Source organism: Patella vulgata, chromosome 5, assembly GCF_932274485.2.
Source record: "Patella vulgata chromosome 5, xgPatVulg1.2, whole genome shotgun sequence".
NCBI classification, from domain to species: domain Eukaryota; kingdom Metazoa; phylum Mollusca; class Gastropoda; family Patellidae; genus Patella; species Patella vulgata.
Genome location: NC_065883.2, coordinates 8,413,556 through 8,440,916, shown reverse-complemented (window position 1 = coordinate 8,440,916; position 27,361 = coordinate 8,413,556). Strand labels below are relative to the sequence as shown.

At 36.6% G+C, this 27,361-nt stretch overlaps 1 protein-coding gene across 1 annotated transcript in view; it reads right to left on the bottom strand.

Moving 5' to 3' along the window:
- Positions 1-27,361, bottom strand: part of LOC126821621 (multiple epidermal growth factor-like domains protein 6) — a 90,054-nt gene that overhangs the window by 28,916 nt on the left and 33,777 nt on the right. Inside the window, exons 3-6 of the mRNA XM_056100899.1 lie at positions 26,006-26,116; positions 25,111-25,218; positions 22,814-22,921; positions 21,480-21,620 (exon numbers count right to left, since the gene is read on the bottom strand). Of these exons, the coding sequence (XP_055956874.1) occupies positions 21,480-21,620; positions 22,814-22,921; positions 25,111-25,218; positions 26,006-26,116 (468 nt within the window). The remainder of the gene's footprint in view (positions 1-21,479; positions 21,621-22,813; positions 22,922-25,110; positions 25,219-26,005; positions 26,117-27,361) is intronic.

Here is a 27,361-nt window from a genome sequence, read left to right as displayed (position 1 = left end):
ATAGTAAAACGTAATAAATTATACAGCCTTTGTAAAGATCTGAGAAGTAACGCCACATTATTCGCATTGTTCCAGCAGAATTAACAATATATATAGCAAAACGTAACAAATTATACAGCCCTTTGTAAAAAAAAAGATCTGAAACTAACGGCACACTATTCGCATTGTCGATTTTATGACATAATCAGTTAACTCTTTTTCATCTATTCTGAGACTTTATGACTCCAAATAATAATACAAGATCTCGATTCCTTAGTGAATATAAACACACGTTAAAATCTGTTTGAATATTTGCATGTTTGAAATGACCACAGTCGAGTTTTCAGTAATTGAAATACGGTGATTATTTATATAACATGCAGTGGTATATTTACAGGCTGTCAGATGAAAGGTAGTCGGATCACCAGATGACTAAATCTAACGTGGAGTTTACTAATTGCATGCCATAAAATCGTTTAGTTAGAAAACCAGCCACGTGGACTATTAAACAGATTCGGATAATTTAAACCACCCTTTCAAGGTATATAATTATAACAAGTACGTTGAAACCAGTTTTATAAATAAATTAATAACACGTCCGGAATTTTAATCGAGCTTCGTAAAATGGCAGTAATAGATATCGGCGGACTAGTGCACCCGCGAACTAGGGAGGGGGGGGGGGGATTGGCTTTAACGTCCACTCGACACAAACTAGGTCATTTCGGGATTTTCTTATGGTTTAATTTTATTTCAATAATTCGCTTGTGCGTAGGGGTATTTAGCAGTGGGAGGAAACCGGAGGACTCGGAGCAAACCCACGAGGTTGGACAGGCGACCCTAATCCTTGTCACGTACAACCGGGGATTCGAAACCACGCCAGTTGACTCAATGACAGGCTTTATGATACAGCGCGCACGTGCTAACCATTCGGCCATCCAACCCCTTCATGGAGTATATATAGAACGCAATCTAGATGGAAAACTGATGAAATGAAAGTGCGTTTAGAGTCCTATTTAAAACACCCTTCGTGGGAGGTAATACCTCTTAAACCAGTTTCGTGAATAACTAAATAACACAAAGTTTCAATCAAGCTTCTTGGGGTATATAAAGTTTCGATCAAGCTTCTTGGGGTATATAAAGTTTCAATCAAGCTTCTTGGGGTATATAAAGTTTCAATCAAGCTTCTTAGGGTATATAAAGTTTTAATCAAACTTCTTGGGGTATATAGAGTTTTAATCAGGCGTCTTGGGGTATATAAAGTTTTAATCAGGCTTCATGGGGTATATAAAGAACGGATAATTGGTAAAATTAAATGGGGTTTAACGTCTGAACTTTTAGCGCCAACTGGGCTAATAAAGACATGCATTCTCCATATAATTGCCCGGTTTGGTTTCCACTTGTCAGTGGTGCAGGACAAGGACAGTTGTGTAGTCGTTTGGATGGGACGAAAAACCGAGGTCCCGTGTACACATTGGCGTGCACGTAAAAGATCCCTTGACAGTTGGAATTCGATATAAGAGTAGGCCGTAGTGCCGCTGTCCGGGCAAACTTTCCCTTATAACACACTGTATGGCGCATGCCCGTCTTTATTAGCCCAATCTGGGCAGAATACCAGGATGTTAAACCCCATTTTATTTCGCCATGCAGTGTGTTATGGGAGAAGGTTTACCCTGAAAGGGGCTCTTTCGCTTCATCTGCATCGAATTCCAACGGTAAAGGTTTACTGCGTTGCATGCTGACGTCCACTATGGACCTTAGTGTTTGTCCCATCCGAACGACTAGACATTATCCCCAGCCAGACTCTCCTTTCTACGGCCGTAACAAGGATAAGCTCTTCTGGAATTACCAAGGAAGATTCCAGATCGACATCGGGATCGTACGCGAGGCTCCCTAAATCCTGTGGCCCCAGAAAAGGTAATACCACATACAGCCACATTTACTACAAAATGTAGGAATTGCAAATATCGCGGACGAAAAGTCTACAACGAGAAAACATATCTATTTGATTTAGAGAAAATTCAATCCAAATCCAAATTCTCGAATGGAATTCTCAAAAAAATAGTGGCTATCGAGGGAAAAAGATGATTTCGGGCTACAACGCATGCGCCTACTGAATAAGAATACGTTTCAGCCAACCATGATAGCTGAAACATATTCGTGATATTTAATTACGTCACGATTCTACTCACACCACCTGCGTTGTCGGGGCTGTCAGAAGTATGACAGAACCGAATTCCACGTCATTCGAGTGCATTTCTGTCAATTCGGAACTCTCCAGACGAACAATCGAGAAACCCGGTGGACTTTCTAGTAATTAAATTTAGAAATACAATCTTTAACATCAAATTCAAATATTTTAAAATCACGAATATCACTCTCTTGCACCAGAAATATCCAAATTTGTTATTGTCCCTGAAAGTCGATAAATTCTCGTTTCTGTGTGCTAATTAGGCTTCCTGGATCCCCACCCCCTCCCGTCTATACGGAATTTTAAATAGAACTCGTTCGCCACTTTAATACATTTCCCGCCAAGAAGGACAAATTATACCAGAAAACAGACCTATTACTACTCAGGCCCCTGTGGAGGTCTTCGCTTCGTTTCTCTATAGCTGATTGACCTTTCAATCAGTTCCAACCTGGCTATATTAATCACGACTACCGGTACCGGAAATAGACCCGCAATTTGTTCAAAAATATCTAAATTTGCACAGCGTAATCCGCGCTACCATGTATTCAAATTCAATATTTAATATTTGACGTGTAATTAAGAGAGAGAGAGAGAGAGAGAGAGAGAGAGAGAGAGAGATGGGGTTTAACGTCCACTCGACACAAACTAGGTCATTTCGGGACTAACATAGGGTTTAATTTTTATTTCAATAATTCGCTTGCGCATAGGGTTCTTTAGCAGTAGGAGGAAACCGGAGGACCAGGAGAAAACCCACGAGGTTGGACAGGCGACCCTACTCCTTGTCACGTACAACCGGGGATTCAAAACCACGCCAGTCGACTCAATGACAGACTTTATGATACAGCGCGCGCACGCTAACCATTCAGCCATCCAACCCCCCAAAAGAAAAACATCAAAGGTATTAATCTCCTGGATTGGATGCAAGCGGGTTAAATAGAGGCCTATCAAAAATATTTTACCCCAAATGACCTTGACCGGTGTATATCTTTGGTAGAGGATCCCGAATGTTGCGAATTAATTTTCAATGCATCTTATCTTTGTAAATTCTGAACGATGTTGAAATATTTATGAACGGATATTCCTTTTCGAGATCCAACTTCTAAATGGATTTAAAATCCTTAAAGGGGTACAAAATCCTTAAAGGGATTCATAATCCTTAAAATGGCTATCACCAACTTTAACTCGTCATCGGTCTGAATGAAGCGGAAGCGATATTTATAAGCACTCTGCTGGTTTTCGTATCCTTAAGACTGTATAATTGAATAATTATGTGAAATTATTTTGAATAAAATATTGTTTAAACCATGGAGCGGAATGAGACATTAAACTCCATTTCATTTCCAAATAATGTAATCACTAACTATAGCACACAGTTACATAGATAATTCCAGAACAGTTTACTTCCAAACAATTATATATAATCACCAAACAAACACACTCCAATAATTTTGATTATAGTCAATTGTATTCGTAAATTACATTGCAGACCACAACAATATATCCAGACACCGTTATTAAGACCAGGCTAATTTGATAACTAAACGCTATAGGAGAGATGTAGAAGAGCACGTGCTAGTTTCTATTGTAATTTGGCGTAGGGATTGTTACATTAAATCAGTGAGTATGAAATTCATAAATTAAGGTAGAGTTAGAAAGGTATGCAATAACGCATGTTTATAATGTCTTTATATCTAATAAAACAAGGGAAATAACTCATGTTTATTGTTTTTACTTCTATGAAATGCTTATATAATGTTTTTTTTCTGGTTTAATAAAAGCAAATTACGACGATATGGTGTGTATAACATACAGTTATACAAATAAACTCTAGTAATTACTGGTATATGTTGCATAAAGTAAACACGATTGCATAAAGTTTTGCCATGTTGATTTTATTCATAATCGCTTTGCCTTATTTTATAATTAACTAAAATAACATAGTCGGTCATTCTGACACACGTTCATCTTTTGGCGGTTTTAGAAGTTATAGAACGTCTGCATCACGACTTAACTAAACCTGGTCCACCACTTCTATACTAATCTCCGTAAATGTTGTCTTGAGAGAGAGAGAGAGAGAGAGAGAGAGAGAGCGAGCGAGAGAGGGGGGGGGGGGTAACGTCCAGTCGACACAACCCTACTCCTTGTCACGTACAACCGGGAAATGAAAAATTCGACCACCTTTTTTTTCTATTAACGTTTAGAGAAAAAATATAACTAACTTATTTCTATGAGATCCACAGTGCCCGAAAAGTATTTTCTCGTCTTTTTCTTGTCCACTGCATGTATGCCCGAAAAAACGGTATTGATTTCGGGCAATTTTCTCTTATGCCCCCCTGAATTACTTTGAGCTCCTACGCCTATGAAACCCGTAACCACGCCAGTTGACTCAATGACAGACTGATTAGTTTTATCTTAAGCACTATATATTTGCGTATGAATACTTGATCAAGGTGTAAACTGTATACATTGAAATTACTCCTGTTTACATCAGAGTTTAAGGAATGCATACGTTGTGATAAGATTGAGTAGACAGTAGACAGGAGAACGGATTACGTCCTACGCTAGCTATATGCGTATTACACTAGTTTATAGACGTAGTACGTTAGTTTATAGACGTAGTACACTAGTTTATAGACGTAGTGCATTAGTTATATGCGTATTACACTAGTATATAGACGTAGTATACTAGTTTATAGACTAGTTTATAGACGTAGTACACTAGTTTATAGACGCAGTGCACTAGTTATATATGCGTAGTTTATAGATGTAGTATACTAGTTTATAGACGTAGTACACTAGTTTATAGACGTAGTGCACTAGTTATATGCGTATTACACTAGCTTATAGACGTAGTACACTAGTTTATAGGTACACTAGTTTATAAACGTAGTACACTAGTTTATAGACGTAGTGCACTAGTTATAGACGTAGTACACTAGCTTATAGACGTAGTACACTAGTTAGATGCATGTTACACTAGTTTATAGACGAAGTACACTAGTATATAGACGTAGTGCACTAGTTATATGCGGATTAGATTAGTTTAGAAACGTAGTGCAATAGTTTAGAAAAATCACCAAGGTCCATCCATTACAAAATAAAATCAATGGAGTGCGAGTAGTGAGGCAGACATAGTGTTCAATAATTAATAAATATATTATTAAAGTGTATACCAACCGACTAAAGTAATAAGAATCTCAGCACAGTTTCGTATTTCAAAACCAAAACGAAGAAAAGCTATTAAATCACAAGATAAAAAGTTTCGTAAGTACTTTGCACACCAAATACAAAATGAATGTTTTTGCAGACCTTACAATACATCAAAGATGTATCCGTGGTGAATTTCAAGTGTGATTATTTTTTTTATTAAACTACTTTTTACAGAATCTAGACAATGTCTATCTTGAGATTTTTGTTTTACTGTTAATTTTCTGCTTCGTTTATGAAACAATAAAATATCGATGAAACTGAGCGGTTTAACTTTTTACCAACCTACTAATTAGTTACATATTATCTAGCCCCCTTTCATATCAATCGAAATAACAGCACTTTGTTTCACCACAGCGAAATAACGCAAATCCCCAGACCGAATAATAGCTAAATTAATGATGCATATTACCTTTAAGCATGCAAGAAGGGGAATTACCCGCATTGAAATGTTCTATCTCAAAATCATTTTACTCACTGCAATTGCGTGTTTAGAGAAAATTTTATCACAAAAATATACTTCTTTGATGTTAGCTAATCATAAACGGGATATTTCAAAAATGATTCACAACACACTTAAAGCTCCTTCAAAGAATTTCAATACTTGACATGAAAAATCTGATGTATTTTTAGTGCCGATATACAACAAGCTCGCTTGATAGAAGCAAATGGCAAAAACAACAAAGATTGTAGGGAGCTAACACAAACTGTAAAGCGGTCTAACAAATACTGAAAAGGGATTTAATAATGACTGTGAAGGGAGCTAACAATGACCGTAAACCGAGCTATCGATGACAGTAAAGGGAGCTATAAATGACGTATCAGTTACTGTAATGGGGCCTATCAATGACTGTAAAAGGAGCTATCAATGACCGTAAAGGGGGGCCTATCAATGATTGTATATAAAATGAGCTATCAATGACTATAAAGGGATCTAATAATGACTATAAATGGGCCTATCAATGATTGTAATGGGGTCTAATAATGACTCTAAAGTGAGCTAACAATGACTGTAAAGAGAGCTAACAATGACTCTAAAGTGAGCTGACAATGACTGTAAAGAGAGCTAACAATGACTGTAAAGAGAGCTAACAATGACTGTAAAGAGAGCTAATAATGACTCTAAAGTGAGCTATCAATGACTATAAAGCGGGAGATCAAAGTCTATAAATGGATCATATGTGCAGAATCGTCTCCGATCTAGAGTTCTCCAATGAAGACGGTTTCGGAAAGTGGCGTGTCCGTCCAATTCCAAATGTCAAGGTTTATTTTAGGTGTTTTTCATCCCAACACATCGATCCGGTATCTCCAGCACCTTTCTCGCCCAGCCGTCGTGGCCTAGTTTTCATACTTTAATCACAATTTTTAACTTAAAATAATCACAGTGTGAGAATACAGGTTCCGGATATTCGGATATCCGTTGCATCTTTTTATCAACATCAACATCTCGATCTGTCAAATTAACAGTACGATGTAAAAATTTACCCCAGTAGATAAACAGGAAAGTTACTAAATATGACTAAACGTTTCTCGTAAATGTGTCAGTATTGAAAACTATTTTGATGTAACAGTTAATTAGTTTCGTCCGTCAGGCATCTTAATCAACTTGTGTAGACAATCTGTTGATTCTAAAATTTCACACTCGGTTTACACGCAAGTCTAGATTATGATTATTTTGTACCCAATAACTTATATTAATGATGAAAAATTAATTTCAAAAACACATTTATAAAATAACTACAAATTAGTTTTGAAAATTCCAAGTACATTGGACGAATTCAGTGAAATCCAGAAACAGCGAGTGGACACGTAGACATGCCACATATCCATGACGATGTCAATGCGCATTCAGAACACAGGGATTAGATAAACTATGTACATATATAATACATCCGTCTCTGTTTTAGAAAGGCAATCAAATAGGGTTTAATATCCCAATGGCGACGGACCTACGCCGTGCAGTGTGCTATGATGAGAATTTTACCGGATATCTGTGCCTCCACCTACTTGTACTTGAATTCCAACTGTCAAGGGTTCTTTTACGAGTAGACCTCTTTTCGTCCCATCCCAACAACTAGACGTCTCTATTAGACATTCTCCATTAAATGCTAGTCCAGAAATGAATTTTTTAACAATATATAATTCATTCCCCTGACAATAACAACTGCACACATTGGGGGAAATAGTGTCAGGGGTTCTTTTACAAGTAGACCTTTTTTTAGTTCCACCCCAACAACTAGACGACTTTAAAGCTGGTGGCACATTCTCCAGTAAATGCTAGTCCAGAAATGAATGTTTAAAAAATATATAATTCATTCCCCTGACAACTATAACTGCACACATTGGGGGAATAGTGTCAAAGGTTCTTTTCCGAGTAGACTTTTTTTCGTTCTATCCCAACAACTAGACGTCTTTAAAGCTGGAGGCAGATTCTCCATAAATGCTAGTCCAGAAATGAACGTTTTAAAAATAATTCATTCCCCTGACGATTATAACTGCACACACTGGGGGGAATAGTTCCATCGGAAATGACACAACAACCACGGTCATACCGTGGAAAATTGAAAATAACATAAAGCCGGTCTGAGTCATTGAAGCTGTGGAAACGTTGCCAAGATGACCGCCAGGAAAGTATAAACTTAGCAGAAACTCGACAGCATCCTCCTGTCAGCGATGACGTCAATATGTCAAAGTTCAGCCATTTAGCCAATAGATATAAACAATGGGAAATAAATGGCAATTGTAGAATAAACGAAACGCAATAGGCGTGTGTGTGTGAAAAGGAATGAAATAATATTATTCTGAGATTCTGATAATTCTGCAGAATATTTGGTTTTGACTATAAAAGCAGATAAGGATACCATTCGATCGTGTTTTCCAAAATCCGAATTCCTTCTTTTTAACTTAAAGTTGCAATTTCATATTTTTACGTTATATTTTTTAAAATTTATTAAAATAAAGCCTTAAAATAGATGGTATCTATAAACAGTCCTACCTTGTTAAAGAATAATCCTATTAATCCTATGATTCACTATTGCCAGTTGAGAAATTGGCAAAAATATCATTTTCCTATTCAAATTCAAACGTTTGAGGATAGCTACTCCATGGTGGAGAATAGAAAACAAGGGAGGTAATTGGGAGGTAATTGTGTTATTATTTCCGGTGTAAATGAGTTTTAAGTGTGAGAATGACACCTATGATCGTATAATAGTGATTTGACAACCAATTGGGCAAAAGACATAGAAATAATTATGTTTTGACTTTCTTAGAAAATATGAAATTGTAACTTTAAAGATACATTGTTCCGAAAGTATTAATCGGATGGTTATTTCCAATAAAAGTATGGCAAGTATGGTATATACGGAAAGTATAGACGTCCAACCGTAGTAGTAAAATTACCAGAAAACATCCACTGGGCCAGCACTGGGCAACAATGTCTGGATATCACTAACTGGCAACAGCTTGACCGAGGGAGAGAGAGAGAAATGGGGTTTAACGTCCACTCGACACAAACTAGGTCATTTCGGGACTAAAACATGGTTGAATTCTATTTCAATAATTCGCTTGCGCATAGGGATCTTTAGCAGTGGGAGGAAACCGGAGGACCCGGAGAAAACCCACGAGGTTGGACAGGCGACCCTACTCCTTGTCACGTACAACCGTCACGTACAACCAGGGATTCGAAACCCCGGCAGTTGACTCAATGACAGACCGTATGATACAGCGCAGCGCGCACGTGCTAACCATTCGGCCATCCAACCCCCCATGACTGAGGGAGCGGTTGTTATTATTTGGTCAAATGGTTAGGCGGTTTTGGCAACATTGAGGGATGTCAACGTATAAAAGACTCTACAATTAAACAGCGGGAAAAGCGGTTGGCAGAAAATAATTAAGAATTTACTTAGGCCTCAATATGTATGTTAAATGGAGAGTAAGTAATGGTAAATACATTCTGGAAAATGGACCCTCTCTCAATGAAGTTAGCTTAAAACATGGCTTCTAACAACAGTTTATTTATAGCTTGAAGTATCTCCCCGCGAATTCAAAGTTTGAGAGGGATTCGAAGCAAATGTTTGAAACATTAATTAGTTAGAATATGTTTTAGTCCAAATATATCAACAAATCACCCAGTTTGTTCGCGGGAAATTATCTTGAAAGATTCATTATGTAAGAGCTAAATCTGCCTATTGCTGGTCTTTATTTTGTCTTCAAATATTATATACACTATTATTTAGACATTTATTCACCAATCTGATTAAAACACAGATCCTATTTCGTTTCGTTTTTATAGTTCAAAATTTCGTTTTACTTTACTGCACTGGGATCTGGAAGAGTTGTTATCTTTGACGTGTTCTGGATAGTGTGAGGGATTAGCCAATGAAACGGTCTGTTACAGCGAGCTTTAGACGTGTTTTGCAAGGAACTGTGGGTAATCCACTCGAAACATCAATGCTGATTGGTTAATCAAACGTCTGACGTCACAGGGTTAAAAGGCGCTCGTATGACCACGGATGCGACCTATCGCTACAACCGGTCAGATCTTCAGGTAGTATAGGTCATCGAAAGATTAAAAAAAATGAAACGAAATATAGATCTGTATTTTATTCAGGTTGTTTATTCACAATACAAGTGCCAAAACATCTCTCTAGACCATAGGATGACAGGGATTTAAATGGAATAGAAGGCCAGCAAAATTAGAAATTTAACGATAAAATGGATAATTGAGACCTAGCTCGTTTGTCGAGTACCGTTGTCACGATAACAAATAATCTACTCTAAATTTTCCCACACATAACTTCGCTCAGAATCAAGTAATTTGAAAGAAACTTTCAATATATTTATTTTTTCAGTATTTATTTTTGAACTATTATAGAAAGAATGTCCAGCTGTTTATATAAATAATATTTTTCCATTATTTATTTTTTAAACTATTATATTAAGAACATCAAGCTGTTTATCTAAATATTTCATAATGCATGTTTAATCTAATAAGCACGGCATATTCTACCGCAGACATTATCTTAAACACAGCATACCTTGATGGACGTAAACATTTTATACATATGTAAAAACCCAAGCACCCAGAATTTCTCATTTCTCTTATTAACATTTAATTAGCTGGAATTATTGTTGAAAGTAAGATAATTACCTAACAAATGTTTGTTGTATGCTGGTTTTATTAAAGAACAGGGTTACTGTTCGTGAAATGGCAAGGGTTGAATTGGTTTAAACAATTGAGACACAAGCCATATGTCTAATATTAATGAACTTCTCAAGATAGGTTTAATTAATCTGATTCAATTAAAGAAATTATATATATAGCCTAGAGAGAAATGGGGCTTAACGTCCACTCGACACAAACTATGTCATTTCGGGACTAACATATGGTTCAATTTTATTTCAATAATTCGTGGGAGGAGGACCCACTCCTACTCCTTGTCACGTCCAACCGTGGAACCGAAACCACGCCAGTTGACTCAATGACAGACCTTATGATACAACACGCACGCCATCAAACACCCCCAAAACTTATAATAGCCATATATATATATATATATATATATATATATATATATATATATATATATATATATATATTTAACCCTAACGCCGGTCCTAACCCTAGCCAGTTAGCGTTTTCAAGGATCAGTTGGCGCATATTTAACCTCTTTAACGGGCCGAGTGGTCGAAACGCCCGTGTTCCAATCATCCAATATAATTTAATCTTAAACGGTTTTATAGGATATACTCTCTCTCTTCTCTCTCTCTCTCTCTCTCTCTCTCTCTCTCTCTCAGTACACAATCAAGCTAGGCTTGAAGATGCCGAGATTTATGTTAAAGTGTGTACATGCTATCTATGATCGTTCATGAATATAAGACGAGCTCTCTATGATGAAAGCAATTACTACACCAAAGATATCACTTCTCTTTATCTTTAGCAACGCTCGCCAGAATTGACACGTTTGTGTATCTTTGTAGCTTTTTGTCCAGACAATTCCCTTGAAGAGATTCCCTGCAATCTGATTAGGAAGCGATTGTACACATTCGTGGCTAAGTGAAGTTTTAGAGGTTAGAAACACGGTCTATAGTTAATGATAGAGTTGACTTGCTTTAACAGTTATCAGCTTGACTACAGATATTTTACACTGTGGTTCAAGATGTGAGTCCACGATTGCCAATAATTACAAGAACTTAACGTCTTTCGTATGAGATGAATTCCAATTAAACTCTTTTAAATTGCACGTTTGCTTGCATAGTAATAGGCTTATTACTACAAACCTTTGATCATATTTGCATTACAGTTAACTGGATTTTGGTGTCTTAAGCTGAAATATGTGCTACAAAATATTGTTAGCTATGTGAAATCCTCAAACAGGCAGAGGGTGGGGGGCGTGCGCATTATATCGCGTTCTATCATAGGGTCTATCATTGAGTCAACTGGCGTGGTGTCGATTTTCAGGTTGTACGCGACAAGAAGTAGGGTCGCCTGTCCAACCTCGTGGGTTTTCTCCGAGTCCTCCGGCTTCCTCCCACTGCTAAAGACCCCTGCGCAAAAGCGATCTATTGAATTAAAATTGAACCATAATATGTAAGTCGCGAAATGACCTACTTTTGTCGAGTTGACGTTAAACCCCACCTCTCTCCCTCTCTCCCAGCAAATCAACGGGGATAATGAAGACGGGCATACACCATGTAGTGAGCAGCTATGATGAAAATTGTGCCAGGACAGCAATTGAATTCTAACTGCCAAAGGTTCTTTTACGTGTACAAACTGATAAATCAACAAACATATATATATATATATATATATATATATATATATATATATATATATATATAAAATAAAAAAATCCGTCCAGATAAAAAATTCTCCACTTTACTTCATTCTGACATACATTAAATCATATAAGCTAGCTGTCTGCCTTCTATGGGCGTCTTCAGATATTAATAATGTTTACAAAATATTACAAATACGATACATATATACATATATACATTATCTAACACATCTACTTCTAAATGTCACCTAATCGTCTTACTAATGGAGCTGTTGATCTTCATATTAGTTGGCCAATGTCTAATCAAGACAGAAGAATATTACCTCCTGCCCTCGAGACAGCAGAAATAATTACCTACAACACGAGAGACTCATACAACTAGACAAATTATAGACGTTGCCTAATGTATATAAATTAAACAACAACTAATAGGGGTTTAACGTCCACTCGACACAAACTAGGTCATTTCGGGACTAACATATGGTTTTAATTTTATTTACATAATTCGATTGCGCGTAGGGGTCTTTAGCAGTGGGAGGAAACCGGAGGCCCCGGAGAAAACCCACGAGGTTGGACAGGCGACCCTACTCCTTGCCACGTACAACCGGGGATTCGAAACCACGCCAGTCGACTCAATGACAGACTTTATGATACAGCGCGCGCACGCTTACCATTCAGCCATCCAACCCCCCCTCTATACATAGACAAGGTTAGACATTTCTAATCATATACAAATGGCATGGGGTTTAACGTCCTGCTGTTCCGCTCCGACTGAGATAATTTCTATACCTAGAAAGTTCAGACTTTTCTAATCATATACAAATGTCATGGGGTTTAACGTCCTACTATTCAGCTCCGACTGGGCTAATTTCTATACATAGAAGGGTTAAACATTTCTAATCATATACAAATGAAATGGGGTTTAACGCCCTATTGTTCCGGTCCGAATGGGCTAATTTCTTTACATAGAAAGGTTAGACATTTCTAATCATATACAAATGACATGGGGTTTAACGTCCTATTGTTCCGCTCCGACTGGGCTAATGAAGATGGGCATAAGCTATAGAGTGCGCTTTGATAAAAACTTTTGTTCGGACAACGGCAATATCGACTATTCTTTTATCAAGTTCCAACTGCCAAGGGTTCTTTTACGTGCACGCCAATGTTTTCACGGGACTTCGAACGACTATACGTTGTCCCTTACCGACAAGGGGAACCACCCCGGAAAATCCCAATGAACATTCTTGAACATTGGACATTCCAGGAGAGAGAGAGAGAGAGAGAGAGAGAGAGAGAGAGACAGAGAGAGAGTTTAGTAGTGTATGTACCTTTAATATTAGTGGGCAATTGCTAAAATGTCCGCCGAAAAGTCTAGTCGTTTCGATAAGACGAAAACCCATGTCTCGTGAAGATCATTGTAAGTATATGCTACTTAAATATTAATTCGAAATTGCTAAAATGGGCGGTCAATTTCCTCATAGCACACAACATGGGCATGGACACAACATGGACATGGTGTATTATGCTGATCCTCATTATCATAGCACACAACATGGACATACCAGTCTTTATTATCATAGCACACAACATGGACATGGTGTATGTCGGTGTTCATTATCATAGCACACAACATGGACATGGTATATACCGGTTTTTATTATCATAGCACACAACATGGACACCGACAGACCGGTCTTTATCGTAATAACACACAACATGGACATGTACATACCGGTCTTTATTATCATAGCACACAACATGGAAAAGTAAGACTTTAAACCCTAATTACTTTTATTTATTCTGGTTTTGTAGTTAAACATGAGTACAAGTAGGGTAATCTTTCAATCTGATATCCGTTTAAACCATCGCAGTGTTTCTTTAAAGGAGCTAAAAATTGACACAAATGGGTCCCAACGACAGACGTCTCAATCGAATAGCAATCTCTAGCGTTTGGTTATTCATGTCTACACAGAGAGTATTTATTGCGCATACACTCCAGAAAAGTTTATGGCGCCACCGTTTGACATGACTTGTGGAATATGCCTAGCCCCGTTTTTCGAGTCCCTTGTTACAAATGGCGTTGAAACGCATTATGGTACCAATGGTAAAATGTTTAATTTGTCTTAAATATTGGTTATCAGAAGCCCATCTTTTCCCGGTAGTTCCACAACATCAATGTTGATTTAAATTGACAAATAATTCAGGTTTTAAATGTCAAATACTTTAGATGATATTGAGTTAGAGACTTAGCTACTTTAAACCCTCATTTCATTTCATTCCAAAGAATGCATACTGTTCTGTTAAATGATGTTCTCACACGTATCATATTATAATAACATATTTTACCCGTGTATAATGTTGTTATGATATAAGTTAAACTATGTTATCAGTATTATTATGATATGTGTTAAAATAGGTGTAATTAGATTTAATTTATAGGGTGGTTCACATACCTGTCACGTCATCAGCCCATCATCTTGTATAAATATTATTTCATTAGTGCGTTCTATCTAAACCTAAATTGGCGTGGTTTTGGGCCCAAACTTGTACGTGGCAAGAAGTAAGGTCACCTAAGTTCAACTGCATGAGGTTTCTTCGAAATGACCTATAGGGTGGTTCACATACCTTTCACGTCAACCACCCATCATCTTGTATAAATATGATTTCATTAGTGCGTTCTATCTTAACCTTAAGTGACGTGGTTTTGAGCCCAAACTTGTACGTGACAAGGAGTAAGGTCGCCTGTGCAACCCCGTGGGTTCCCCTCGCAACCATCCCTCTCTCATCTTTTTTCAAACTTTATATTTATACACGTATATCGTCTTCATTTTGATGGGTTGGATGGCCGAATGGGTTAGCACGTGCGCGTTGTATCGTAAGGTCTGTCATTAAGTCAACTGGCGTAGTTTCGATTCCACGGTTGTACGTGACAAGGGGTGGGGTCGCCTGTCCAACCTCGTGGGTTTTCTCTGGGTTCTGAGGTTTCCTCCCACCGATAAAGACCCCTACGCGCAAGCGAATTATTGAAAAACAAATGGAACCATGTGTTAGTCCCGAAATGCGAAATGACCTAGGATGTGTCGAGTGGATGTTACTCCCCCCCCCCACACACACACTCCCTCTCTCTCTCTCTCTCTCTCTCTCTCTCTCTCTCATCTATGCGATAAATGGATTCTACACCAGCTGTTCTCTAGGTACACCAGTTCCCTCATACCACGCATCCACCCCACCCCCTCTCACTCTCTCTCTCTTTCTCTCTCTCTCTCTCTCTCTCTCTCTCTCTCTCTCTCTCTCTCTCTCAAAGTCTGTTCACCATTTGTCAATACTAAAATGTAAATGTATTCTGTCAGAGGATTACTTGTTCTGAATATCATCCAAAAAGGTTGTTCTTGTTTAGCAAGAGGTATGGCAGGATCATACAGATACTCATACATCAACACCGTGACTTGGTTTTAAAACATAAACTCTTACATTCTTTATTCGTGATACTTTTAGATTCTTCTCGAACATTTATACAATAATTCTTATCTGGGAATCCCAAGAAACATGGGAAATCAATCTTATCTTGATTCAGCCCATCCTCTTTATCGAGGTTCGTAAAACACATCCACACAGAAAAAAAACAGATATCGTAAATTATCCAAAATAACCTTTGCTCACCAACGTACGAAGGCTGGTTGAAAAGTTCAAAGTCCATTTTTAAAAGACCTATTCAAAGTCAATGGTTTCCATTTATTTTTCTACATAGTCCCCTTTGCCACTTTTGTCAACGATGTTGCAAGGAGCGGATGCCGGCCAGGAAGAAATTTTCTTCAGCCACCCTAAAAAAAGACGTCCACGGCTGACATGACGTCATTATTACTCGTATAATTTAGGGCAGGTTATCCAGTCTATCGACCGCCCAGCTTCCTATAATTAAACATACATTATGCAACAACTAAATCTGCCTATTGCAGGCCTTTCTTTAGGCCTGAAATGTTATCTAAATTATTAATTAGACATTCATTAACTTATCCAGACCATAATCAAATCTCGATGGCATCGGATTTCTCCGATATTAAACAGATCAGAACAGTTCAGCTATATTTTGATTTAAGCTAAAAATGGAGGAGCGAGACTTAGCTTCGAACAACCAGTCCAGTGGTTGAAATTATTGCACACGTCTTGTCAAACCTTCAAAGGCTAATATCTTCGCTCCAATAGAGTAATTTGAATGAAATTTTACATGATCTATATTTAAACTATTATAGCAAGAATGGCTAGCTCTTTATCTAAATCTTACATAATGTCTCTTTAATATAACTATTATAGCAAGAATGGCCAGCTCTTTATCTAAATCTTACATAATGTCTCTTTAATATAACTATTATAGCAAGAATGGCTGGCTCTTTATCTAAATCTTACATAATGTCTCTTTAATATAACTATTATAGCAAGAATGGCTGGCTCTTTATCTAAATCTAACATAATGTATCTTTAATATAACTATTATAGCAAGAATGGCTGGCTCTTTATCTAAATCTTACATAATGTCTCTTTAATATAACTATTATAGCAAGAATGGCTAGCTCTTTATCTAAATCTTACATAATGTCTCTTTAATATAACTATTATAGCAAGAATGGCTGGCTCTTTATCTAAATCTTACATAATGTATCTTTAAATAATGCCTGATTATATCTATTTGAACAAAAAAACCTATTTAAAGCGAGAATTTCAAATTTTCTAAGAAAGTCAAAACATAATTATTTCTATGTCTTTTGCTCAATAGGTTATCAAATCACTATTATACGATCATGGGCATTATTTCCCACCCTTAAAAATCTATGACACAGGAAATAACAACACAATTGCCTCCCCTGTTTTGCTATTGACAACATGGGGCAGCCATTTTCCAACGCTGGAATTTGAAGTTAAAAATGATATTTTTGCCAATTTCTCAGCTGGCAATAGCGAATTATAAGATTAATAGGATTATTCTTTAACAAGGTAGGACTGTTTATGGATACCATCTATTTTAAGGCTTTATTTTAATACATTTTAAAAATATAACTTGAAAATTTGCAATTGCAACTTTAAATGCATCGTGTGTGGTCGTCAGCATGTTTAAAGATATCAGGATTATAAATGAATTAAATGGCTAACCAATATTTCAAATAATGACACCAGTGGCGACATCTGGTATTCAAATCTCAAAACTAATCAGGTAAAACATGCTCGGTGGAAAAATAATTTTACCTGTGTGAAATAAATGCAAATGGCGAAATGATAAATTCTTCAGAAGAAATAGACATGTTAAAATAATGAATGTAAAATTTAAGTGAAATGGGGTTTAAAGTCTCGTCAACACAATTTGTCGGCCATTTTGAGACTGAATGAAGAAAATAATGAAACGGAGTTTAGCGTTATAGTTTCCTCAAGACGGACATACGCCATAGTGTATGACCAGGAAAATTTTGCCTTTTCTTCGTCGAATTTCAAACGGAAACCGTTCTTTTATGCGCATGGCAACCGTTGATATTTTGTACATGACAACCTGTGACAACGTGTGGACTTGTAGTTTTTCGTCCGAAGAATTAGACGCGTTTGCTTTGACATTATTTAAAAAGAAAATATTATTTTTAATAAAATAGCTGCTGTATATCAAATGCGTTTTAAATTAGAAAGCTTGGCAATCCTTCAAGAAGCATTAAAATCGAGAATGAAAATCAAAAAGGCGCTATATAACGGCTGAATAGGGAGCGTACAACTTCTATCAGCAGAGGAGATGATTAAGAAAACCTGTGTTTAGATGTCAATTAGAACTTGTCTTGACAGATGTCCATCAACACCCAAACAACGTATATTTAACTAACGTGAAAATATTAATCTTAAAACATATGTTTTTCTGGGGTTTTTTTTTCTTATTATTTCAAAACATATTTCTGATTTACAGTATGTTAGATTTTCAAAGAGGATTCGGGATGCAATTCTAAACTCAGAATTGAAATGGCCGCGGATTTCTTTGACGACGTAAATAACTTCTCCGATAATTATTACTTGTCTGTTACGTCAGTAATTTTTAAAACCGTGTTGAACGTCACATTATATATTCTTCGTGTTGAAAATATTCAATTCGTGTGTTTTTTTTTGTTTTTTTTTTACTGTACTGCGAATTTATTTTTCGGCTCCCCAAAACAGTATTGTCATTTGCTTTTAGATAAACCACGCAAAAAACCAAAAAAAACCCCAAAAAACTTCAGAGTTTAGGATGTGTACATTTTTATCGATAATAAATCTCAGCAACAAGAGTGCACACTTTATTATTATATCCCAAGACAATACCATTAGATCACAAATAGTATAATACACTGTTACAGATGGTGACGTAAAATGCAAGTGGTTATTCGGGTGCTATTTGTAACAACATTCCGTGTTTTATGGTGTCACATTCAGTGCTTCATGGCGTCATATTTAGTATTTTATGACGTCACATTCCGTGTTTTATGACGTCACATTCCGTGCTTTATGACGTCACATTCCGTGTTTTTGAAAAGCTTCTAGTTACTCGGATGTGATGTAACACTTGATATTTGGAATTCTAGGAAGAAAATTCACTGCATTGGCAAAATAACCCTCATAAGGCAGTGCGTAGCGTATGTCCTTCTACATTATTCCGGTCAGCGCAGTAAAATAGTACGTTAAACCCCATTTCATTACATCTTATTCATTACAAGCTAGAATGCATGTTTTACATGGCTAAGAATATTTTTCGTGAAAGTCGTTGTGACTCCTCTTTACAACATGACCTAGCCACTTTAAGTATTAAACTAATCTATCCTTGAGGTACAAGAGATAAAAGCATGTGAAATATCCGTCTATTGTCAGAAATAACGTGTAAGAATTTTATCTCTAAAGGTAACACTGAATGAGTTGCCTGGAGTTTATTGGTAGATGTTATCATCCTTGAATCTAGACACATCAAAGATTTAATCTTAAAGACAAATACAAAACTCTATTTTAGAACGGCGTGTTAAGAAATCAGAATCGGAAATTTGATGTGTTGGTTTATTTTGCAAAGTTGTTATCTACATTAACATGTACCGCCCTACTATGGATCAGGTACTGAATATGACGTCATTGCAGCCATATTGGAATTGTGACATAATATCAAAAATGGAAGTTTCTCTTCATCGATGAGCAATTTTCAAAGGAAAAAATAGCATGCCACGTTGATCGTACATGAATTGGCGGAGCAAGCATACCCTTGTCGAAGAGCTTCGCCCCCAAGAACAACAAGAGGACAAGAGCAACACGAATAACTAGAACAATAAGAACAACAGAACGACAAGAACAAGACGACAAGCACAACAAGAGCAACACAACGACAAGAGTAACAAGGTGACACGAACAAGAGCGACAAGAACAAGAAGAACGACAAGACAAGAGCAACAAGAACAACATGACGACAAGAGTAACACGAAGAACAACAAGAACAAGCGGCGGTTGGGAACAAGTTCCTCGTACAAAAATATAAGGTTTGTGGATAACGTCAGTTCCGGGATTTGTAAACAAAACACGAAACTAAAATATATCGGAGTCTCGCTATCTCGAACCTAATAAACTAATAGTATCTGACCTCTATATTTAATTTGTTATTTATAACAATTAGAGTTTTTTCCCTTTGATTTAAATCCCAGACAAGATAATTGCCCAAGTTATTATATCATCTTTTAACAACACCTTTAATAGAAACACCAATATTATATAATATTACCACATCAAAATAAAACGGGTTAGATCACTCGACCACTTCTCTGGTTTCAATTCCCTGGTTGTACGAGACAATGAGTAGCGTCTCCTGTACAACCTCGTGGGTTTTCATCGGGTTCTCCGGTTTCCTCCCACTGCTAAAGATCCCTACGCGCATTCGAATTATTGAAATAAAATTGAACCATATGTTAGTCCCGAAATGACCTAGTTTGATAGATCTCCGCGGTCTTTGATAGATTCTTACGGTCTTTGATAGATCCCTACAGTCTTTGATAAATCCCTACGGTCTTTGCTAGATCCCTACAGTCGTTGTTGTTTTGACATTTGTTTTTGTCAAACGAACCTGTTTTATATCAGCACTAAAAATACATCAGATTTTTTAAGTCAAGTATAGAAATTCTTTGAAGGAGCTTTAAGTGTGTTGTGAATCATTTTTGAAATATCCCGTTTATGATTAGCTAACACACACCCCTCTCTCTCTCTCTCTCTCTCTCTCTCGATCTCGACCACTTCTCCTTAAACAGATCGCATCATGAAGATTACATACTGTACATAATGATATAACACCTTTTTTTTAAAACACAACACTGCGCCAAGAACTATTTGTGTTTGTATGCTTCCTCTAGAGTATTATTGTAGAAACTACGACAAATATTCCTACCGTCAAAAAATATAAAAAAAACTATCACATAACATACATATCTTGTCTCAGGTAGAATATAAATACATGTGGGCACCTTGTGGTTTAATGAATACGTCGACATCAGATAGTGTTCCAGACAATCAGTGGCGTACGCATGATATTTGGTTGGGAGGGGCGCGGGGGTTAAAATAGGTGTGGCAATAATGATTTGTGACGTTTATCTGATGTAGCGGAATATAACATTCATTTTCCGACAAAAACAAAGCTCAGTCAAATTTACACGTTTCATAGAATCAGAATGGTATACAATCTGATTACAATACAGATCTATATTTCATTTCGTTTTTTATACTTTCGATGGCCTCTACTACATGAAGATCTGACAAGTTATAGCCATAGGTCACGTCAGGGGTCAAACGACCGACTTATGACCCTATGACGTCAGACATTTGATTAACCAATCAGCATTGATGTTACTAGTGGATTACCCACAGTTCCGTAAAAAACACGCCTAAAACTCGCCGTAAACAGACCGTTTCATTGGCTTATCCCTGACACCATTCAGAACACGTGTTAAATAACAACTCTTCCAGATCCAAGTGTAGTAAAGACAAGTAAAACGAAATTTTGAACTATAAAAACGAAACGAAATAGGATCTGTGTTTTAACCAGATTGAATGGTATAATACTAGTATTTCAGGAGGAGGGGAGGGGAGAGGGCGGGCGAAGGTTCAAGCCACTGACAACAATGTTCACATAATGGAAATACAAGTGGTTTCCACATTCGTCGATAAAGCTAGATAATCCAAACTTGGTTATATGGATAACAGCCGGCTAGGATGTGGTGGGGTTCGGGGGACGGGGGTGGGAGGTAAAATAAAGATGTTGCCTAAATTGTTTACAACGAAATATTAATGAATAGGATACTTACGTCTAGTGCAAGCGATTCCTGATTGGTCAGAATAAAAACCGGAAATACATTGACACGTGCCCTCTTGACATTTAGAATTTGTGACGTAATTCTGACAAGGACAGCAGTGAGCATCATTACATGTAGTATTTATACGTTTAGCTGAAATAGTAATATTAGTTAGATTCATTACATTTTTATAATACCAATCTCTTTGAATTAAATGGTTTTAAAATGATCGAAAATTGTATATTGAATGATTGAAACAGAGATGAAAGCCTTTGAGAGAGAGAGAGAGAGAGAGAGAGAGAGAGAGAGAGAGAGAATAGTCTTTAGAGATATGAGGAAACCGATGTACCTTGAGCAAGGCCCGTGTCGAACCCGTGTATCGCATAGATGACAGGTCTTATAACCTAACAAATGATCAATTTTCATATTATTTAATAAACTGGTATCTTTATTATGTGTGCCAGATCATTACGACCATAATGTATGACAGTTTATCAATACTGTATAGACAGTAAATTAGAACGAGAGAGAACCAGTTAATATTATTTAATAAACTTTAACTTGGATTAATTTCATAAACTAAATTCTTCATTACGACAATAATATATGACAGTTTATCAATATTAGGCGGTAGACTGTAGATTACATATAGATTTCTTATCGATAGATTTTATAAAGGGCCAATAGCTGCAATAAACAATCTATAAATACCGTCTATGTGGTATTATATAAAGCTGATATAATACAGTCTATATTCCGTATTACATGTTTCTATAGTTTTATATACAGTTGAAATAAAACAGTCTATATTCCGTATTACATGTCTCTATATATATGTGCAATAAACAGTCTGTATTCCGTATTACATGTCTCTATGTATAGCTCTATATTCCGTATTACATGTCTCTATGTATAGCGCTATATTCCGCAATACATGTCTCTATGGTTTTATATACAGTAGAAATGATACAGTTTATATTCCGTATTACATGTCTGCGCAGATGTGAGTTTCATAATGGCGGATCAGTTCAAACGAATCTTGTTTGTGTTATTGTTATCTAAATTCTACATGACAATAGTGTTGGATTATTATAAATTTGTGGCAAGAAATGATTCCTTCTGGCGAACAAAGAAGAATCATGGTAAAAAAATAGACGGTAAGGATTCCAAAATAGCCTTAGAACCGGAATGGGTAAAAAGCCTTCTTCTCGCCTTATTTTCATATTAGTAGTGTTTAGGATCAGGCAGTAACGGATAGACAGAGTCTAATAAGAATCCGTTACTAAAGTAACTATGAATGCCCATGACTCCAATTATAAATAATGATTATAATATGAACATATTACCTTCATCAGAGCCATCACCACAATCATCAACTGAATCTAAAACCCAAGTACTGCTCACACATTTACCACTGCTACAAGAAAACGCTCCTAATTTACACGGTTTTGATACTGAAAATAAAATAATTAGTAACAATAAAATAAAACCAAGTACGAACAATCCAAACCATAAGACAGAATTCGAAGTCCTAAAAATCGTTATAGGCAAAATAGTGTATTAAAGCAAAATAGTGTAATCAGCAAATGGACTGCTCCTTGTGTATAAAATACACGACAAACAGTGGTAACAGGTGTCCGGAAGAGTAAGCTTACCCTGCCTGACGCCACACCCGCCATAGCTGCATCCAAACTATTAGGCGAACAATGTGATAAATATATTGTCTTGCAATTATACATGGCATAGTGAAATTATACATGGTTTTGATACTGAAAACAAAATAATTAGTAACAATGTGATAAATGTATTGTCTAGCAATTATACATGGAATAATGCATTATGTAAGATTTAGATAAAGAGATGGTCGTTCTTGCTATAATAGTTCAAACAGTGGTAATGAAAATTGACTATATTTAGAACTTTAGTCAAATTAGTTTATGCTAGGTTCCCATTGTCGTACGATGCATTACAATTGGATTGTCTCTATTGAGTCGACGATCTGGTATGTGAAAATACGTTCGGATACGTTTCTATACGATCAACACGATTGCTACGATTGGGCACAATATATGATAAGACATGATAGGATCACCACGATCACTCTACGGTTAAAACCAAGATTTCAATCGCAGCACATGAATCGTGATAGTAGGAACCTAACATTATTATGAACAAGTTAGGAATGTTTGGAGTTTCAAAACGTTGGTCTCGACTGGCAAGTACCATTAGTAATGATGCAAGTCAGAATAACATGTGGTCACTAATCAGTTTTAATTAATACAGTGTGCTTAATATGCATCTTGAATTAAAAAATAAAGATAACAGTTTAAGCACCGTAACATGCAATCGTCATGAACAATACCCATTTTGTATCTTTTTAGGGCATCACTTGCTGTATATACACGTTATTTTTGTAGCCTACCAATTTAAGAATTAGAGTTTTCAAACCTTGTTTTTGAGAAGTTGTCGCGGTTTATAAGATTCGATAGGTTTGTAAATAACCACCATATTATGATCTGTTTTAACTCTATGCAAAGACTCGAGGTAACTGGTTTTTATAAAAGGGAACGAAACCTGAACTGTAAAAAATGAATTTGCGCATGACTTGATAATCGGAAGTCTTAGCCAATCCAGGAATAGTTTTAGAGATAATATCCGATTAACACGAAGGCTTTCGAGATATTTTTACAACAATCGTCTGTAGAACGTGATTATATAACAGATTTAATTTTTTTTTCAGAGAAATTCGATGTTATATAAAATGTTAAATCCATGCTTGAGCTGTAGACAGATTCAATGTATATGTTAACACAGTTTTTAAAACCAGATAGTTTATTGAAGCAGAGAAAGAAAACAATGGCTGTATTAAGTTAAAATGTTGAAAGGATTTATTGAACGAGATAAAACAGATATTAGCCGAGACAAGTATGGTCGAATGCTTCATTCCAAGATACAAAAGTAATAATTGAAGATTTTAGATGAAGTCGAGCAAATTCTTTCCACGCCGTTAATTGAAATCAAAATGAGTAATTCTTTTAAACGTCTCTGCGCAGACTCTGGAACATGAAATTAGACGAATTGATAGTAATGATATTTTTTTTTATTTCGATAAGCTTCGTAAATGCAACTACGTTACTGTACTCCCCCACTCATACACAGGCGCCTGTAACGTCGAAATTATTTTAAAAATAACACCAAACTATGTCTAAGTATATGTCTAAAATCTGTTACGTCCAGGTTTGTAAGCGAGATAATAAAATAAATGGTCTGATTCCAATTTCTAACTCAGGGGAAAATAACTCGTCTGATATAAATGCAGCACCGTTTTCTATACTCCCCCACCCATATGCCCACTTACACTACGAGCCTCATTATATAATGTATACTAATAACGTATTATATCTACTGAAAATAAATCGGTTTTAGACGAGTTAGAGATTGGAATCAGACCAGTTATTTGATGATCTCGCTTATGAACATCGACGTAACAGACTTTAGGCATATACTTAGTCATTTTCAAAATATTTTCCACGTTACAGACGCCTGTGCATCAGACCGCGGATGGCGGGTGCCCCCCCCCTCCCCCAGCCCCCATCAATTGCGTCAAATAATGAAAGTGTTATTTAGTGTTTAATATGCTTACCTTCATCTGAGTTGTCGCCACAATCATCAACGCCATTTTGAAACATATCACGTAGTAAACAATTACCGTTAGCGCACTGTAACTGTGCCTTAGTACAAAATGGTCCGGCTGCAAAAAAAGGGAAAAAACTGAAGTTATTATATTCGCATAACATCGCTTTAAATAAAACCAAAGCTGCTTTTAAGAAAAACATGTTGGGTCGTTAAAGCACTAGACTCAAGACAAGAACTGCGAGAACCTTAACTGATTCGATGCCAGAGTCAAGCTGCGTAAACCCGAAAGACGCACAACTTTCTAGGTTTGAACAGCCACAGTAATTCAGTGAGTGAGTTATTGGCTCACTAACCAAGATCGCCCCCCCTCTCTCTCTCTCCCTCTCTCTCTCTCTCCCTCTCTCCTCTCTCTCTCTCACTCTCCCTCTCTCCTTTCTCTCTCTCCCTCTCTCTCTCTCTCTCTCCCTCTCTCTCTCCCTCCCTCTCTCTCTCTCTCTCTCTCTCCCTCTCCCTCTCTCTCCCTCTCTCTCTCTCCCCCCTCTCTCTCTCTCTCTCTCTCTCTCTCTCCCTCTCTCTCAAGAATTGAGAACCTTAACTTATTTGACGACTAGTCGCGCTGCGTAAACCCGATAGACGCTTTCTGGGCATTATAAGGTTTGAGCAGCCACCGTGGCTCAGTGGGTAAGTTACTGACTCACTAAACAAGAGATCTCTCTCTTTTCCCCTCTCGCTCATAGGCATGGTGGAGTCATTCAGCAATAATAGGTCAACCCAAACTACTGTACCATCAACAACAATACATTAATATTTAAAGCAGGTAAAATGAAATGAATGCTAAGACAGTTCAGAGAGATATTACTGTCGAACAAACAGTCTGGAGTGAGTTAACGTGTAAAACTTACTTTCGTCGTATTTGCCATCAAAACAATCATTGACACCATTTTGTACGTTAGACCAAGGTATACACGTACCATTAGGACACCTGTATTCATCAACATTACAGTAACAGGAAACTGAAATATAAAATGATATAAGTTAAATTACAGAACGTAATGATAAATTGATATTGTGTAATTACTGTGCGTAATGATAAATTGATATTGTATAATAACATGGGCTCATGGCTAATTGGAGAACGTAATGGCATATTGAGATCTATGTAATTACAGAACGTAATGATAAAATTATATATTGTGTAATTACAGAACGTAATGATGAAATGATATATTGTGTAATTACAGAACGTAATGATAAAATGATATATGTGTAATTACGGAACGTAATGATAAAATGATATATTGTATAATTACAGAACGTAATGATGAAATGATATATTGTGTAATTACAGAACTTAATGGTGAAATGATATCTTGTGTAATTACAGAACTCAATGGTGAAATATCATATCTGTGTAATTATCCCAGGTGGTACAGAAATGTAGGACGTTAAACCCCATTCCATTTGATGTTAGCCGAAAGGATATTTCAGATTTCCAAATCAGAGCGGGGGGTTGGATGGACGAATGGTTAGCACGTGCGCGCTGTATCATAAAGCCTGTCATTAAGTCAACTGGTGTGGTTTCGAATCCCTGTTTGTACGTGACAAGGAGTAGGGTCGCCTGTCCAACCTCATGGGTTTTCTCCGGGTCCTGGGGTTTCCTCCCACTGCTAAAGACCCCTACGCGCAAGCGAATTATTGAAATAAAATTAAACCATATGTTAGTCCCGAAATGACCTAGTTTGTGTCGAGTGGACGTTAAACCCCATTTCTCTCTCTCTCTCTCCAAATCAGAGCAGACATACGGTTAAAGACAATCGTAAATCTTTTACCATTTACAGATTGATAGTGTATGTATTGTACAAGTTATTACATAGCATATATTGCCATAGGGGGATATAGAATCACAGTTCAATAAAAAACAAAATCCGAGACAGTCGATGAATTAATTCATATTTTCCTTGATCAAAACTCATTATTAGTGATGAGGCGATGTGTGTGAAAATATGAGATATTTTCCAATATCCTTTTTGTATTAATGAAAGTATTAAATTGAGGAGATTTGTATGAGTTTATTGTGAGACGAGAGAAAGAATCCCCACCCTACTGACTTCCAGACTTTACTTTACAGATTTACAGAAGAAAACGAGAAAAGACAAATACGGCATGTTGCAAATTAACATGGATATGTTAAGACAATGTAAACAAGGAGAAATGGCGGGTTTTAGTATCATTATGAAATAGAATATAATTCTTTGGAG